The sequence below is a fragment of the Vanellus vanellus genome (assembly GCF_965231255.1).
Source record: "Vanellus vanellus genome assembly, chromosome: 4".
NCBI lineage: Eukaryota > Metazoa > Chordata > Aves > Charadriiformes > Charadriidae > Vanellus > Vanellus vanellus.
The window spans coordinates 24,530,225-24,547,722 of NC_138909.1; the positions used below are offsets into that span (position 1 = coordinate 24,530,225).

The window sequence follows — 17,498 nt, forward strand, 5'->3', positions numbered from 1 at the left end:
TGATTTGGCAGATAAACTTCAGAATATAAAAATACTGAGGCAAATAAAACTGGATGTTAAGCTCTAGCAAACCTGCCGTGCCCTCACGGCCACCACCTTTGGGTGATGATGGCATCTAGGAGGAGTTTCCCCGTCTCCTCGCTCCACACAGGGCTTTCTTGGTCTAGAAACTGAGGAACTGAAAGCAAATGCTTTCCAGACAAGATCAAATGCTGCGGCACAATAAGAGATTGCCACTCAATGAAATATGCCCAGACATCTCTGGGGTTTTAAGATCTTCAGCCAGCAAGCTGACCTGTATCGGGGAGCAGTCAGAGTTGAACCGAGCACTGTATACATCAAAATTATCTGCAGTCTCTTCCAGTCTCACTGAATCAACCAGCGGACTACAAGGAGAGCTTGTGGGGGCTGCCCCCGGCTCCACCAGGTGGTCAGGAGCCCCTCCGATGTGCTGCAGGGTAACAGATGACTCGTCCATGTAATGGTGAGGGTTACTGAGAAAACACCTGCAGCATTAAATCCCCTTTGCTGGGAAAGAACGAGGCGCTGAGGCGGCAGCATCTCCAAAAGCCAAGCCGGCTTGAAACAAGGTGTGACTTCTGCTTCGAGCCCTGGCTTCAAGGAAAGGGCTGCAGACGGACAGAGACAACACAGAGGAGGCTGGAGCTGCAGAGGCACCTCCTGGACCTCTGCGGCCTGCTGGCACTGCCCTGCTTCTTGGCTAGACCAACTCTACCGCTTTCGGTTATCTCAGGCATACACAGCTGACACTCCTCCAGTTCTAGCAAAGGTGACCCCCGCAACGCCTGCGTGGTTTGCAAACTCAACTGTCCAGAGAGCGAACCTTAATAAACCTGTGCTAGGAGGACTTATCAACACCCTTGGCATCATTTCAAACCCTGGGCTGCATGCTTTGTTAATGAAATGTATATATATATATGATGGGCCCCAACAACTCTGCCTGCCATCAGTGTAATTAATTTACCACAAGCCTGCAGATGACCCAGAGTGCATTCGGAATTAAACTAGATTTCTAGAGGCTAGATAGATCTCAGAGAGGCTGTGCCATATATAGCTGCGGCTTTTAAGAGTTATAAGTTGAAGACTTGGAGTCATGATAAATGAAAGCCTCGTTTGTTGCCTTTAATAAGCTGCTCTAATGGGATGTTCTTCAGAGGCCTGCAATTAGAGACTGAAATACTTGAGGGTGCCTGGGAAGATTCTTCTACTCCTTCATGCAGCCTTGAGCGATGGCAATGATTGCTTCCTGCACCTCCCGGTCAGGAGGCCAGCACCACACCTCGCGCCTGGTGAGTCAACATGCTTGCTTCAAACATCAGAGGAGCAGCGTTACACACTGTCAGCTGCTAGGAACATATTCCTACTTGGCCCAGAACTACACGAATGTTTAAGGAGTCACCTCCTCTTCCTGCTGAGCTATACCTAGTTCACACGTTAAAGCACGTCTCCGCGCTGTTCCAGAACAACTGAGAATGCAGAAGACCAAACAGACGATATTTATGCAGTCACTATGGGGAAGGAGAGCAACACTTCCAGCGATAGCAACTGCACTTGAAAAGACCCCTGGCGTTATACTTTGCTATGTCTAAGCCGTAAGAAAGTATGGGTAACCTTTTTTCCAGGTAAGAGGCCAAGTGCCGCAACGTGGCATGCCCCCAGGAGAGGTCACGCTTCCTATTTCTAGCATCCAAAGCAAGGTGAAACATCCACATATTCAGAAGTGCAGAGGGACAACAGTCTGATTTTCTTCATACTCTACCCACTCCACAGCCAAGAGAAGACACTGTAAAATCCCACTTGAAAACACGATGTAGGTATGGGCTTTCACCAGTGCTCAGCAGGAGCCTGAAGCTGCTACCACTAAAGTCAAGCTCCATTTTCAGCTTGAAGGGCAGCCCAGTTCCCTTCTCAAAGTGGAAACGGGACTTGCACAATGCCATCAAACGCATCATCTGAATGAAGGTGAAGAGCTTTTGTCACTGACTGCAGCACTGCTCCGCATTTCCCCTGCTCAGACAAAGCTTACACCAGCCGCTTATCTCTTCATGACGGTCCTCCTGCCCCGTTCCCTCGGCTGCTGCCAGAATAACTCACAAACGATGCTTTCAAGGGCAATCCCTCACGGGCTTGGAGCTTAATTACAGATTTGGTCAACTCTCACCTCCTGTCTGGGCCAAAGTCATCTGAAGACAGATTAGCCTAGGTCCTTAAACCCTCCTTGAAACTTGCACAGAAATCCTGAGCCAAAAAGTGTTTAGAAGAAAAAAAAGGTGTTGGAGCAGCCAAATTTGCCAAGCTGATCTAGGCAAGATGCTACAGATGGGGACTACAGGCAGCAGATTTCCACACCAGCCCTGGGAAGGCATCACCCTGTGCAGAAGGGTGCAGTGGAGCACTTTTTTTTCAGAGAGGGATCCTGTATACCAATGCAGCTAACGCTCCTCTCTGGGAAAATGTACTGCCAAAGAGGAAAGAGGCTGTTAACAAGTCAGAGGTAGTAATAACCTTGACCTGAACAGAAGCAGGACCAGACCCTGCCTGCTCGTGGTGGATGGGAATTTTGACTTGGCAGATCAATAACTTCTCCAACAAAATCCTTCCTCGTCAGGTGAATCACAGGGAATATTTAGCAGTAGGCAGCATCATAAAGTGGCCATAAATCAGGGAAGACAATGTCCTGTAGGAAGAAGGTAGAGCAGGCAAGAATGTAGAGATAAAAATCCTTTAAAAAGTTACAACTAACAAAAAACCGTGACTCATGCTGGAAAAATTCTCTCTATGAAAAACATTATCTACAAACTGCCTCCCGTTTCCTACGGAAATATCAAACAAGCAAACTATTTTAAGCCCTGACACATCTTGGAAAATAGAGGGGGGGGGGGGAGGTTGCAGAAAAATTCATCCATTTTGACCTTCCACACCATGGAAGGTCGCAAACGCTGGCTCAGGACCTAGGATATACACCACAATCCTTTCACCCTCTCTACTCCCCAAAAGTCACTTTTTAACAAGATGCACATATTTGTTTCCAGAAAGTAGCCCTCTGCCACCACAGGGGATGATATTTAAAAGTCTAAATCAGCTAAGGTCAAGGATGGATACTCTGGTGCAGAAGCCTCTAATTGCCAATACCCAGGTGGCAAGATTTGTCTTTGCTTTGTCTTTCGAAGGCTAGTTCCTTGCCAGAAAGAGACTTTCTATATATGCATGACACAGGGCGAGGGGCAGCTTTTTGTTGCCTCCAATCTATTTTTTTGTTAAGTTCTATAAAAAGCTCCCTCTGGTTCTTTAGAAGATCGCTTGAGATGGAAAGGTCATCCATAATGGGTAGCTAGCTATAAATGCAGATACATAGTACACAGTTATTTTGAGCAACTTTTGCAAACATGCACAACATCGACCTAATAGCATCCCCATTTCACTCTGTGAAAGTCCAGGCTTTTGTTTAGTGCTACAAAGCTCAAATGCTTGGGGGACTGGAGGGACCAGCAGTCTCTTAACGCTCAACCTACGACCCTGTCAGTGTTGCAAACAGGGCTTGGTTTGAAGGACAAAAGAGGGGGAACTGATCTGGAGCAGCAGGTCTCCTTCCCAGGCTGATACAAACCTGGCTTCCTACCTTGGTTTGTAGGAAGAAAGGGGCTGATGCCACCACGATGACTGCAGCACCTTACTGCTCCTCCCAAGACAGAGCACAAAGATCTTTGTGACGGGCACTGTCTAACACAGACTGTAAAATAAAAGTCTGTTAAGGTTTACAGCTTAATATATACTTCAATCGGGAACAACGATGCCAAGCGGCATCTAATTCAAGTACTGGTAGGAAACCAAAATTTATAGCCTTCCTCTATCTGTAAAATGCATTGCGCTTTTGAGAAGAACAGATAATCCTAACAAAACAGAGATAATAACAACTGTGTGTTCTTTAATTCAATGCTTGCAGCTGATTTAATAATATATTTTCAATCCACTTTTTTTTTTTTTTTGCTGAGACAACTACAGTCTGATTTAGTGAATCTCTTTGATTTGTAATCCTGATCGTTATATTATTAATATGCCCTTGATGCAAAGAGCAGGATAACTTAAAAAAGTGATCAGCTATTTCGCTTGGCATTTATGACCTTGGTCAGAGGACGCATTATTTACAGGAAGAGTTTTCTGGAGCATCTGCAAGTAAATCGGCTCTGAAATGCAGCTTAATTGTTCAGGGCAAAGAGCATTTAGTTTCAAATTCCCAGGAACCTCCAGCTTCAGACACAAAGCGTGTTTCCACAGATGGACGCTGGCATGTGGAAATGCCACCGTGACTGCCGTTCAGCTGACCTTTGGTTTAGGGCCAGCTGCCAACGGGAAATGCCAAGCTGTTACTTACATTCGTTCAAAAGAAAGGAGAAAACTGCAGAGCTATTTAAAAGCAAAAAAGGGAAAAAGGGAAGAGGCGTGGAAACTTCTGCCTCCGGGGACCAAGCGGAAAATAAAAAGCCTGCAGAGCCCAGCAGTCTCCTGAGTCTTACACCTGGGAAAGTACTTTCTGAGCTGCCGAGAGCAGGAGGATGTCCCCTTCTCACTGCAGGACTGCTCTCAAGCCCCAACTCACTTCAGTCCGGCACTTGGGAGGACAGGCACAAAGAGATGCCATACAGCGTCATAGGGAGGACTATCCTAATTCTGATGTGCCTAGGGCCTCCCAGGGAGCCTGGGAGCTGTGCAGAGCCAGCAACGAGGAGCCTGTTTGCAGGAGCTGGCCAGGCTACGTCCTCAGCACTGCAAAACAAGAGGGTTCTTCTCCTTAGCTTTACTGCTGGGCAGTACCTGCTCTCCTACATTAGCAGAAAAGACAGAGCCTGGGCTTTGCACAGCTTGCTCGGCGTGGAAAGCAGTGGTGATTCCAGTTGGAGCAACTCCGGGAGTTCAAAATGTCTTTTTTATTTTTTCTAAAAGCAAGTACAGGAAAGAATTAGGAAAGGGAAGGTAACTCCTTGAAACCAGGCACTGGAACAACATAACCACTCCAAAGATACAGGAAAGCATCTTCCAGAAACAGGTTAACAGCTTCAGAAAGGGATTATCCCATGACTTGGAATGTATTTTATCGTCCCCGCAGTGTCACAGCAGGAGAGTCACTCCACGAATGTCTCAAAATCATATCCAAGGCAAAGCAGCATGAGTGACACATTTCAGCAGCATCTCTGCTTCTTCCAAACAGGAGCAATTTTTTTGTTTTGCTTTGTTTAATTTCAAATTTGCTGTCAGCTTTCTGGGATTCTGGGGTTTGTTCTTCTGTTCTCACGAGTCACTCAGCACTCTAGACGGGCTTTAAAATTCACAAGAACTCAAAGCAGCCAAGACGCTCTGTGGTTTTGAAGTCAATTCTCTAATGATGGACCTTCTTTTGAAGCTAATTCTCTAACGATGGTGGCTTCTCTGCCACCTCCAGCTGAGGGGACTGGGTTCCTCCCAGTTTAGGGGAAGGGTTGGAAAGATAAAAATGGACCAAGAGCCCAGCTCCATATGCCTGCCCCTTCCCATACATCCAGTGCGGCACCACGGAGATGCTCCTGGGAACCTGCAGCTGCCCCGGGGTCCACAGGAAGAGGTGTGAGTACAAGGCAGGAGGATTAAGGCAGCAGCAGAGTGGCGATAAAACTCTAGCCAAAGGAGACAAGGGCTTTTATAAACATGCCAAGAGATAGAGAGTCAAGAGGAAACACATCCTGGAAAGCCCATTAGGGCAAAGGACAGAAAGACATAACTAACGAGAACTGCTGACAAATGGCTCAGGTTTTACAACTGCTTGCTTGGAACAGAGAAGGTAGCAGCAAAAAGGACCTTGCACCTGCAAGGGCATGTCCTGCCACACAAAGGGGTCCCAAGCGCTTGCCAGTGACTCTGGGAAGAGCAAGAGCTGCTGGGTGTCACACAGCTGGGATTCCTTATGGCCATATAGGGATACACATCCCTCCACCTGTGATTCATGGCCCCAGACTCCTCCTTGCAGAGGTGCCAGGCTACACCCGTAGCTTCCCTACGGCCACGTGTGCATCCTCCTGTTTGCATCGACACAAGCACGCATCTGGGCTGGGGGAGGCCAAGGTCCACATCCCCCCGCTCTGTTCGTGGAGGGATTTGACTCAAAACCTCCAGCCTTTAAGGAGAGACTTGAACTCCTGCCTACAGTGGTCAGAGCCAAGTTCTTTTTGGCTACAGCTTTCCTGAAGCCCCTGGTGTGAATGGCCTGTAGCCATTCATCCCCCCCCACACTGCTGCATGCTTCTTGTGCAGACAGGAGCATTTACCATTTTTAAGCCCAACAAGTCACTCAAAGCAGACGACAGGAGCTCGAACGGCTGAGCTGGAAGAGACTGTCAGTCTCTGACCTTGAGTGGAGATGAATCTGGCAGCACACTTACCTTTTAAGACAGGAAATAACTGTGTCCTTCCACGGATGCCTTATGCCTGGGGACAGAGATGCTCAGCATGGCTGGATTTCACCATGCTGTGTTTGCAGACTGATTCCTTACCTCTTCTGGGAAGTAAGACCCTCAGCCAATATGTTCAGTATCAGCACAGTTCCTCTGCAAGTATCTTGTAACTACTCTTAACAGTTACAATATCCTGTAATTTACAGCCACCTTCCTAGACCCAAGCTTAAGACAGACCTATATCATGAAAACAACAGTGGGCTGATGAGTCCCTTAGAAACATAAATGTTTACTTTCCACTGAAAACAAATTCAGCCTTATCAATAGATGCATCTCACGTTGCTTTGCATGAAGGGTGTTGCATCATTTTGCTACTGCCATTAAAAAAATGTACTAATAAACGTAGTATATGAAAAAAGTGCCTTGTGTGCTGGCTGGTACACAAAATTAGTGCTGCATTATAAAATGATCCTGATACAAGCCAGATTTTCCCCCAATACCACAATCCCTTGTTCCCCAACAAGTTTCAGCAACTTCCACTAGAGTTGTCAAATACGGTATAGCCCAGGCTTTCATCACTTGCCTATGTTTAAGCACATGAGAAGTCAATGGGATCACTTGATGGTTTGAAGCTGACTGTCTCCCCTCCATGGGGGAGACTCCGTCTCCGTATAATTTACCAGCACGTGGGGAACACATTAGTGTCCTACACATGAAAAATGAAATTCAGACCTGACCAAAACTCAAGGCATTTGGCCATTCGGCTGGGTTTCTTCTCTTTTCCTTTGAAAGGGTTTTTCTGAAGTTGTTTTCTCTGTGAGCAAAGCCCATTGCGAGCTCTGAGTGCAAACATATGGGCTTCGGGATATTTTACCTGTAATAACATGTTGTGCTTATTTTTAGAGGAATGTGAAAACACTCCTGTGAGAATCAAGTCGAATAATCAGGGCCAGTCTATCCAGAGATGAAAATCATTGGGAAGTGAACTACATCTGTGAGCAAGCCTTTGCCATTCCTGCCTGTCCAAACAGATCAATCAGCCCACCCTCGTGCTGTTTTCCAGCGCTACCGCTCCGCAGCTTCATTCACACGCTGCTTTCGCCTAAATCGCGCTAATCAGCTGGTCGGATAAAAGTTATTACAAAAGTTGGAGAAGTATAAATACACAGCTTCTTCTCTTACCTTCCGCTGAGAAGGAAACCGATAACAACAGCCAGCAGAATGACTCCCACTGTTACAGACACAACAATTATAGGAATCTGGCTCTGGTCGCTGGATGCAGCTACTGCTGAGATGAGAAACAGAAAATGGAGATTAAGGTTAAAACGATAGTCAGCACTCACATAAGTCTTTCTAGCGAGGCTGCCAGTGAGGTTTCAAGTCTTACCAGTTCGTTTCTTCTTTTACGGTTTGAGTTTTTCCCCCTTTGTTGTCTGTTTCTAGTTTGGAAAGGAAATGGGTGGAAAGAAACCAAAAACACATGCAAAACCAAGCCAAAACCCCAACAAAATTGCATCTCATCACTGTACTCAGAAACCAAAAAGCGTTGCACAATGCAGCCTTTGAGTTTCAAACTATGTTTCCTGGGTTCCCGTTTGTAGTACTACGTTAGCTGCATTAGAAATCACAGAGATAAAATATGAAAACCCAACAGGTTCCCTTTTGCAGGGAGAACATTCATGGAATGTTATTGTGAAGAGACATAAGCAAGATCTCCAAGACAAACCTGTGCTTCAAGAAGCTATAAACAATTAAAAACTAACTACCTAACTCCTTATGGCATCTATATCACATGGCCAGAAGGTGCCCGCTGTAAAACAGCAATTTGCTGAGACACATACACTTGTTGGTCCTTTTCTCAGCCATGCAGCAGAACTCTCCCAGCCCACGCCTTGTAAAGAGCCGTCCGGCCAAAAGGCAGGAGATGAGTCCCGTGATAAAGGTACCCGCAGAAAGGTCAGGAAAGCTGTTCGAGAACTGGGTTTTGCACAGGTTAAGTAAGAGCAGGTAAGCAAGCTCCTGCAGCCTGTAAAATGGAAATGCTAACATCACTTTTATCTTGTTTATCTACTTTGCACAGCAGGGCGAGGAACCCATCTCTCCCCAGGGGTTTGCACGTGGGGTTCCCCAAGCAGAAACCAAAGCCTCCTCACCCTGCCCTGTCCGCTGCCAGCTTATTTCTCTGCATATATTTAACCACCCCGTGGTACAAATCTGGCTTCCTCCCCGCAAAACCAGCTCCCCAGCGTAGGGGCTGCTGCTGTGCAGGGAAAAACCTCATTATAGCTCCTACCCTCATGCCAGCCCTGGATGAAGCTTCATCCACCCTGGGGAGCAGCAGGAATTGACTGCACACTGAAGCAGCCTTTAACTAAATGATTGAAGTAAAAAGGGGTCCTTAGCACAGGATTAACTTTATGGAGGCTATAAAATAATGGAATATAGTCCCACATTAATTGTTAAAAGAAAAGAAAGACGAAAAGGTATGGCATTAAACATTGATCTGCAGTGGGTTTCAAGCGGCTCTTCATACGGCAGCTCTCCGGCGCTCAACGGCGAGCGGCGCGGACATGCTGCAGCAATGTAAATGATTTCAGAAGGATTGGCTGCGATACATTAAATATTTAATGTTAACTGCTCCAAACCCGTGCCATCATCCAGAGATTTTATTAGCCTCACAAATTTATGGAGGCTCCTTAAGATGATGTTTTATTGCTTTCTTGACAAAATAATTAAAAAGAAAAACATTTAAAGGAGAACATTAAGCTATGACTGGTGGTTTTTAGCACAGCTCGAGGGATAGGGAAATGAGATAAATCCTGCCATGATCTATAGCAGCGGAAAAAAGGCGGAATTCATAAGCTGAGCTGGGACCCTGCTGCCATTTAAAGCCACCGGGGGACATGCGTTACCCCTCCTCAACTTGGTTACGTGTTCGCACTCCCACCCGGCTGACCAGCTGGATTAGCTCACCTACGCAGCTTAAAAACAGCTTTTGGCAAGGTTAGTTTTATCAGTGCTAGACAAACTCGGTTGCATTTGGAGAGGAGAGCAGCAAGTGGATACAGCCAGCAACAGCTTCCACCCAAATAAAAAAGTTATGCTGAAAAATGCAGCCCTCGCTGCATTGCAGCGCTTCGCAGAATTGCACGTGCAGGCAGCAGTATGTAGAAAAAAACCCAAAATTTGGAAACAGAAAAGTCAAAAACAAATTATGGCTTCCCCCACATTGCATTTCTCAGGCTGTTGTTTCATATTTCGTCCAAGTGTATTAAAAATTACAGAAACCTTGTGAACTGGAAACAAAACCTGTTGTTCGGTCCAAACGATTTTGGAAGCTGGTTTTGATTCTCACAATAGTCACTGAAAGATTTTAATTTCTGCTTGAATCAAAATAATTTGCTTTGTCTCTAACAAGAGGTTCAGATCTGAACTCCGATGTAGCAGCGACATTTTGATCTGTGCCTGCTTTCAGATTTTCCAGGATGTGCAGGAAAGCAGTGAGAGTCTGGTAACACTCCTGGCACTAATATTGACTTTATATAGGGCATTGGGGAAACAAAAAAAAAAAAAAAAAAAAAAAAAGGCTTTTTAAAAGGTTTTAAATGTGAAATGGAGATGCATTTTTGCAAGATACTTAGGTTTACATTGCACTACAATTCTACCAAGTGTTTAAACATCTGGTTAGGTCCTGCTTCAGCCAGAGCTCAAGTCCAACAGAGGGACAGTTCCCAGCTCCCAGACTGGGGACCGTGCAGTAGGTATTCCCCTGACTGTGCCAGCAGCTCCTTTGTATCAGAGAAGTACCTACTCTTCTGCCTTTAAAATGCTAAAAAGACTGGGGTGCAGGTGTGACTAAATGACTCAAGGGTTTTAAAGTATTTAAAGATACTACAATGTGATGCCCTTGAAAAAAACTGCTTAACACAGATACTAACACAAAGGGCTTTATGGAAGTGCTATTATTTTTGGACCAGGATCACAGGTACCGATGGCACTGGATCAAATGTGCATACATTTTGTGTATTATTTATTAATAGTCTAGAACACTATTACTCAAATGACTCTAAAATAGAAACTTTCCAACTGCAAGCAAAATTTCCTTAGTTTCCTTAATATAGAATAATTTTCAGGGTAACATGGTTTCGTTGCTACTTAAAGGGCACAATTAACAGTTAATACAATAAGAAATACATTAAATAGACCATTCTTATTGCATTAATGTTTGCATCGTGATGCAATTTGCACTGTATCAGTTCAATCAGTGGCTCCACAGCTACATCTGCATGTGCACGATTCTTTTAAAATCTATTACAGCTTCAAAGGTAGCATGCATTGAAAAGACAACTTGGCATCTTCTTCTCAAAGGTGATGAATTTTAAATGAATTGGAGTAACTGTAATCAAAGTATTGATGAATTTAAATTTCCAAGGAAAACATACAGAAAATAGGCTCTTTCCTGCAGGAATGAACAGAGTATTTCCACCACAAAATTTCTCTTCCATGCAAACAGCACAGAAAATTAATAAATGACAGTTGTACAAATGGGAATAGATAGGACATATTTTCTGAGGGAGAAGATTATCTTTGACATCTCTGCAAAAATTTGGTAATTGGGACAACAACAATTTCCCCACAGTTGTGCCTGAACACAGGGGAAAGAGCTGCTGAACCTCTGCGTGCCTTGAGAGTTCACCCTGACACAGAATCTGCTCCAGAATCCTGGCTTGGAAGATCAGATTCATTAAAAAATTAAATAAATAAAAATTCAAGCCTCACAAATTTGCAACAGGCCAAGCAAAAGTCCTACGCCTGCAGTGCACATTTTTCCCATTTCTGATCACAAGTCAAATTCCTTTCCTCAAGGCTGTGGCATTGGCAGCCAAGAAAACCCATCTTTCAACTTGACAGGAACTTACACCAAAGGATGCTAGTGCTGGTTCAATTCTTCCCCTTGCAGAGAGGCACCGTTTCAAGTTTTTTCCCCCAGATGTGCATATTAAAGAGAGCTCAGCATCCTCTGCAGACAGCCATTAAGAGGTGTGGAGGAGCAGGTCTCATCCCCTCTGTCCCTCCTGAAGAGGAGACCCCTTTTCCTCTCTTGCATCAGCTCTCATAAATACAGGATTTTTCTAAGCAGGGAATGCTATGAATTTCTGAAGCCTGAAGACCTCCTGACTTCACCTCCCACCTCATCACATGGGTCAAGAAAGCAAGAGCAGATGCGTTAGCCTGTGTAGTACACCGTCATGATGTGCCTGATATTTCCAAAGTCAAGGGACGAGGCCAGGACAAGGAAGAGCTTTCTGTAAAGGTATCGATCCCCTGACTCGTTTCCGGTAACTGTTCCAGAGACACGGGCTGACAGTAATTAAAAGGACTTACACACTGGGCTGGTTTCAAACTCAAATCTTCGGCTGAAGCCACCATAGCCAGCAGCAGTCCGGGCTCGAATCTGGAAGACGTAGGCCGAGCCTGGTTTCAAGCCATCTGCCGTAATCGTTGTCTCTTTGGATTTGATGATGGTATAGCTTGTCTCCTGGTCCTTTTCCCAGCACCGCCCCCCCCAAAAAAACAAAGTTCAAACACACAAATAGTGGCTCTCAGAGAAGATAGACTCCTAACAACCCCCACAGCAATGTAACAAAGATGAATGAAATAGGCATTTTTGAGGATTTCTTCCTCAACACGCTCCCCCCAGCCCCCGAAGGCCCTTTCTGCAGTACAAAATGTGAGATCTGATTTTCCCTTTTATAATCAATGACTCCAGGAAGTATGAAACAGAGCAGAGGCGCTTTCCACCTGTGAATGACAACACTAGGACCAAGCTGGCATCTGCACTAGGAGCAGCTTTCCATTGCTCGGGATGTACATGGCCCAGGGCAACGGAAAGGTTCATCCTACAACGATCAATCCTAAGGTACGGGGAAGAGGAAAAAAGTCCCATCACCTTAGAAAGGGATTTTAATTTATACTAAAACGACTTCCCAGTAATGCAATTAGGCCTAAAAGAGAATAATACATTATACATTGTACAACTTCATACTAGCATTTCTAGAACCATGAATTAGACCTTGGGAAGGGAATAATAAACAAAAACTCCAGGAAAATACCTAATTTCGCATTGTTCTTCTGAAGCAATGAACTTAAAAGAAAATTTGCTGAAATAAATCTTCATTTACATCAGTTTCTAATGTGAAAGAGTTTCAGTTCTTTGATTAAAATTTCACTCAGAAGCTTGGTAATTACTCTTAGAATTATTTACTGTAACACATAATCTAGACAAGAGCTCATAAATTACGGTCTACAAATTTGGAAACTGCTTTTTATTCACCATATCCTCTCAAATCCAAATTATTATGAGGTAAACAGGAGTTCTTAGTAATTCCCTACCACGACTTCTGCATAGCTCCTAGGATCTGAACTGATTTCTCTTTTTTCTTTTTAATTTAATGGGCAACTTTCCATAGACAGTAATATGCCTGGATAAAGCCCCGGGACTCTCCAAATGTAAGATTACACATTTTCTCATTGAAGCCTGTAGCTATACAAGACTGTGTATATATATACGCCTTTTTTTTTTCTTGTTAAAGAGAGATTTCTCTTAAAGGAATGTGATCTGACAAAACTCAATTTTCCTAAACATTTAATATAGATCATTCTCATCCCTTGAAAACGAACACTGAGAATTTACCCTTATAAAGGGGCTGAAAACTGAGAGAATATAAATGACAGTAGCAACAGACAAGAAGGATTAAGGACGACGTCCCAAATTTAACTCAATGACTGGTTAAAAAGCAATAAGTGAATATTGGGTCACATCTTTGCTTGTATGTCAGCTCAATTAGGTTTTCAATACACTGTTGGCTTCTGCAAACATTTAAACACTTACAGAAAACACTAAGCTTTGCTATCAGCCTGGAAGAAATAAATCAAGACAGCATAAACTCGGGACTGGCTGTAGCTACCTCCCCATGAAGGACTTGTGCTTGAAGAACTATTTACTGAAGCTATTTGAGACTAGTTCTGGGCCACAAATACAATGTTTTAAGCCCCTCCTCCCCCTGATTTGTTTGAAAACAAACTAAGTAAAATGAACAAATATATGGATTTTTTTTTGCTTTAATTATTTGCTCATTATCAAGGTTTCTAGAGGCTAATCTTCCCAGGCCACTCCACGGTAAGGATTCAATGCACTACAACAGTCATTCAAGCAAGTTAATAAAATAATCAGTAATGGATTATTTCCAGCAATAGCATATCCTGATTCTTGCTTTGTGCTTTAATCTTTTTGAAAACTTCAAAGTCTTCAAAAGTCTTCACTATTTAGGCCACTCACACACCTTGTGGCCTTTCCCATGCTCCCTCATCTGCAAAAATAATGTTGATTTTATTCTGATGCAGAAGATTTCTGAAATTCTTTCTCCTGTTTGCACAGACTGCTTGAGCAGGTCCCTCCCATGGTCAGAGAAAGAAGAGAGGAGGGGTAAGCACCCAGTCCTGGTCCATTTTGAGTGGTTTCACCTGGGTCATAGCCAGAACTAATGGAAGATCTTCCTTAAAATAGAAATTCAACCCCCCAAAAAAGTGAATTGAGACTCAATTTCATTATTTTCCTCTTGTTTTCATGTAGAAGCCTGGCTGTTGCAGAAGAAAAAAGAACACCTTACAATCGCAGCCAAGGCCAGAAACTTGCTTGACTATTCACTCAACTCTTGCAAACCTGATTTTTGGAAATCTAAGATTTCCAAAGATCTAAGGCTGCATTGCTCAAAAGATGCTATTTATACAAAGTGCATTTGTTACTGTTTTCCTTTAGACTGCATTAATTTTGCAGGAAGAAAACAAGTCACCATTTGAAATGAATACTAGGAGAGGCAAGTTTTGTAGGAAGAGAGTGTGTTTTCCATTAGATCAAGAGCAAGAGCTGGAAAACCCAGGCAAGCTTTTAAGCCAGGATGCCCTTCTCCATGACAGAGCAGACACAATCTCTCCACAAAACCCTTCTCCTCTCCTCACACTGTAGATGCAAAATCAAGTGAGAAATTGAAATACCAAAGGCAAGGAATAGTCTGATGTTTCCGGGAGGAGACAGACGCTCTATCCCCAACCTCTCCTATTTTTAACAAATGAGCAGGCTCTATCTTAATTTGATAAGGCTGGAGAGGAATCTGACACGCAGATTTAATGTATTTGTTCAAGAGAAGTGGCACACTAATGGAAAACAACACCCTCATTTCAAGTCTTCCTAATCATTTACTGCAAAATCAATCTGACATTGATTTATGCATAAAATCGTTCCATTCCCTTCCATGACTCAAATAATTATAACTAAAAGAAGAGGACAGTAAAGAGAAGGTACTTGAGATGCTCAGCAATCAGTCCGTCACACCTTTTCAAAATATTTGATTTCGTATTCCAGGATGATGCCGTTGGGTCGATCTGGCTCCTGCCAGGAAAGGGAGATGCTATTTTTAGTTATCTTCCCTTTTTTCACACTACTGACTGGAGAAGGTGCTGCAAGACAGGAGAAAAACAGAACAGACAAAACCCAGGGTTAGTAAGACGGTCTGCCCCTGCGGAAGTCAAACTCATCAGTGCATCCTCAAACGAAAGGTGATCCTTATCTACTGCAGATCAGCAGGATCTGTTTTCACCTTGGAGGTATTTACCCATTTTTAACAACTGGACTCTCACAGACTTTCAGCAGCTGAGGATCTGACCAGCATCGCCCACCCGAGAAAGGTAACAACGTGAACTACTACTAGCAGTTTACACATCAACCTTGTCTTTTGAAGCACTTTTAAAACACATCAGCCCCACACCTTGCCTTTTCAAGTGTGTCAGGAGGCTACGTTATCAGAATTACATGCTGATTACTTATTGCTTTCTTTCAGCTGCGTTGAATTTTTCAGAAGACCCTAGATTACGTGGGCTCCGTAAATATTTAATTTTTTGGCTTGTGCAGTAGTTAAAGCCTAGGCATCATTTTTCAGCCCCTTCTTTCCAGAAGCAAGGAACATGGTAGCAAGGCCATTACAACCTTTATAATTCAATTGCTCTCCATAAATATTGCTGGGGTGTTACAGCTCGCACAGTGATGCTAATTCCTTGCAAATGACAACTGTAAAGGTTTTAATGGCAATCAACAGTTTGGAAGTTCGCGGTGCGCTTGGGGAAGCCACAGCATGAAAGCAGCTATACCAGCTCTGCTTATTATTTTAAGCCCTGAAAGGTTATCTGCCCTTTGCAGAACACATGTGCATCAGAAACAGGCTTGATCCTTTGTTTTCAGTCCGATATCTGCAGAGACTTTTCAAGTTGCGGCTGTTAGCACCCCTGCCAGCTCCCTAGCAAAAGTTGCTATGGGCAATGCAACCCTAACACCTCAGGTATTTCACGCCAGAGATTAGGAAACAACACTGAGTGAAAAGAAAAGGGGACGGGAGAAATTAATAGTCTCTAATTTACAGGGCCAAGAGCAGCTTCTCCAGAGGTAAAACCAGCTCATGCCTGGCTGGGAGCCTTCGGCTCACCCGACGGACAGGCCAGCTCTCAGCAAGGATTACAGGGGTGCTGGGGTGACTCATGGCAAAGACCTTTGTGGCCATATGGGCAACTGAATGCAAAGAGCAGTAGCAAATGACCATGTTTTATCTTCCAAAATGTATTTGGAACTACTAAAAAAAAAAAAAAAAAAGACTTTTCCTATATGCAGGACTACCTAATCACTGCAATACTAAAAAAACCCAACCTATTAAGTAAAATAAAGACAACAAACAAAGTCATTTTGCCAAGTCTGATCTTCACCCAAAAAGAGTAAGGGACAGACAATTATCCCTGGACTGAAGGCTAGCAGCGAGCCTTCTCTTTTAAAGCAAGCTCCTGCATCTCAGTCTCTTTTCAGACCCAGTTTTCCTCGCTCCTGTTTACTAATCTCTCCTTCACTTGGCTCTTGGAGGACGCTGAAAGGTGTTGGCCATTTCCATATTGTTTTCTGCTGGAGAGCTGCCATCAAGCCACACAGACAACGCTTGCTTTTTAGCTGTGCATCCACCACCGTGCTCACAACTGCTCCACCGAGAAAGTAAAAACCACCTTGATTTGAATGATGATCATGTTATTTATGTAGGCACCACACAGTGATCACCAACAATTTTTCGACCGCACAAGTCACCTTACCCTTGGCTGATGTCCTGCACAATTTTTTGGGCTATGTGAAGGTGAATAACAACCTAGACTCAAACCGCTAATCTGGTATAGGACTTTCCATTAATTAATCCAGGTGCCTAAATATGTGTTGTGCATGCACATGCACAGCAAGTTGAGCTGTGCACGTGATATATATATATATTTTCTGTGCACATGTGTGTGGTCAGATGTGTCAGCCCATAGACATAGTGGGTAGTGAACTCCGTTAAAATGGGATGAACTTAATGCAAAGAGTTTTCAGAGGCATCAGAAAATATGTCTCACTGTGGGGTGGTGGGGCCAAATAAAAGGCAAGTCTACAACAGGTGATACTGATCACTTTTTATCATGAGCAACTTGGATGCTATATATGGGGGATGGAGACAGCAAAGTACTCAGAAAAAGGGACCCGTGCCCCTGGGGGACTGTTCTCCAATGCCCCCAATTCCCTGCAATGCCTATCCCAGGCTTGTAGAGCTGGCAGCAGAGGTCTGACAGGATGGAGCAAGCCAGAGCTGAACATTAAACCTTTTTAAACTCCTATTAGCAAAAGCAAACTTGAGAAGTGCAGCAAGGGGAGACCTCAGCCCTCCCTGGTATTGAACACCTCTCAGGAAGGCAAAAACCATGCAATTCTCAGTGTCAAGATCGCCTGACCAAATAATGGACTTTTCATCCACTTTATTGAGGTTTCCTGAAGTGTTTATGGGACCAAGGCTCACAAGTGATTTAAAAACAAGAAATCAGTGCAAGGGCTCCTGAACTCAGCCACAAAATCTTCCCCTGTGAGGTTCGGGGGCGTTTAGTTCTCCTTCAAGTGCATCAACACAGTATAACACAAAACGCACAACCAGCCACCCAAAA

General features: G+C 44.0%; 1 protein-coding gene across 4 annotated transcripts in view; it reads right to left on the bottom strand.

The window, feature by feature from the left end:
- The window catches only part of EPHA5 (EPH receptor A5), a gene marked incomplete at its 5' end in the record, with an annotated part of 202,024 nt that overhangs the window by 36,657 nt on the left and 147,869 nt on the right, over window positions 1-17,498 (bottom strand). For 2 of the 4 annotated variants that reach the window (XM_082483149.1, XM_082483151.1), the window contains 3 exons: window positions 7,626-7,728; window positions 11,829-11,988; window positions 14,836-14,960. In XM_082483149.1, coding sequence (XP_082339275.1) covers window positions 7,626-7,728; window positions 11,829-11,988; window positions 14,836-14,960 — 388 coding nt within the window. Of the gene's footprint in view, window positions 1-7,625; window positions 7,732-11,828; window positions 11,989-14,835; window positions 14,961-17,498 lie in introns of all 4 variants that reach the window. The other 2 variants (XM_082483148.1, XM_082483150.1) reach the window with 1 other exon arrangement.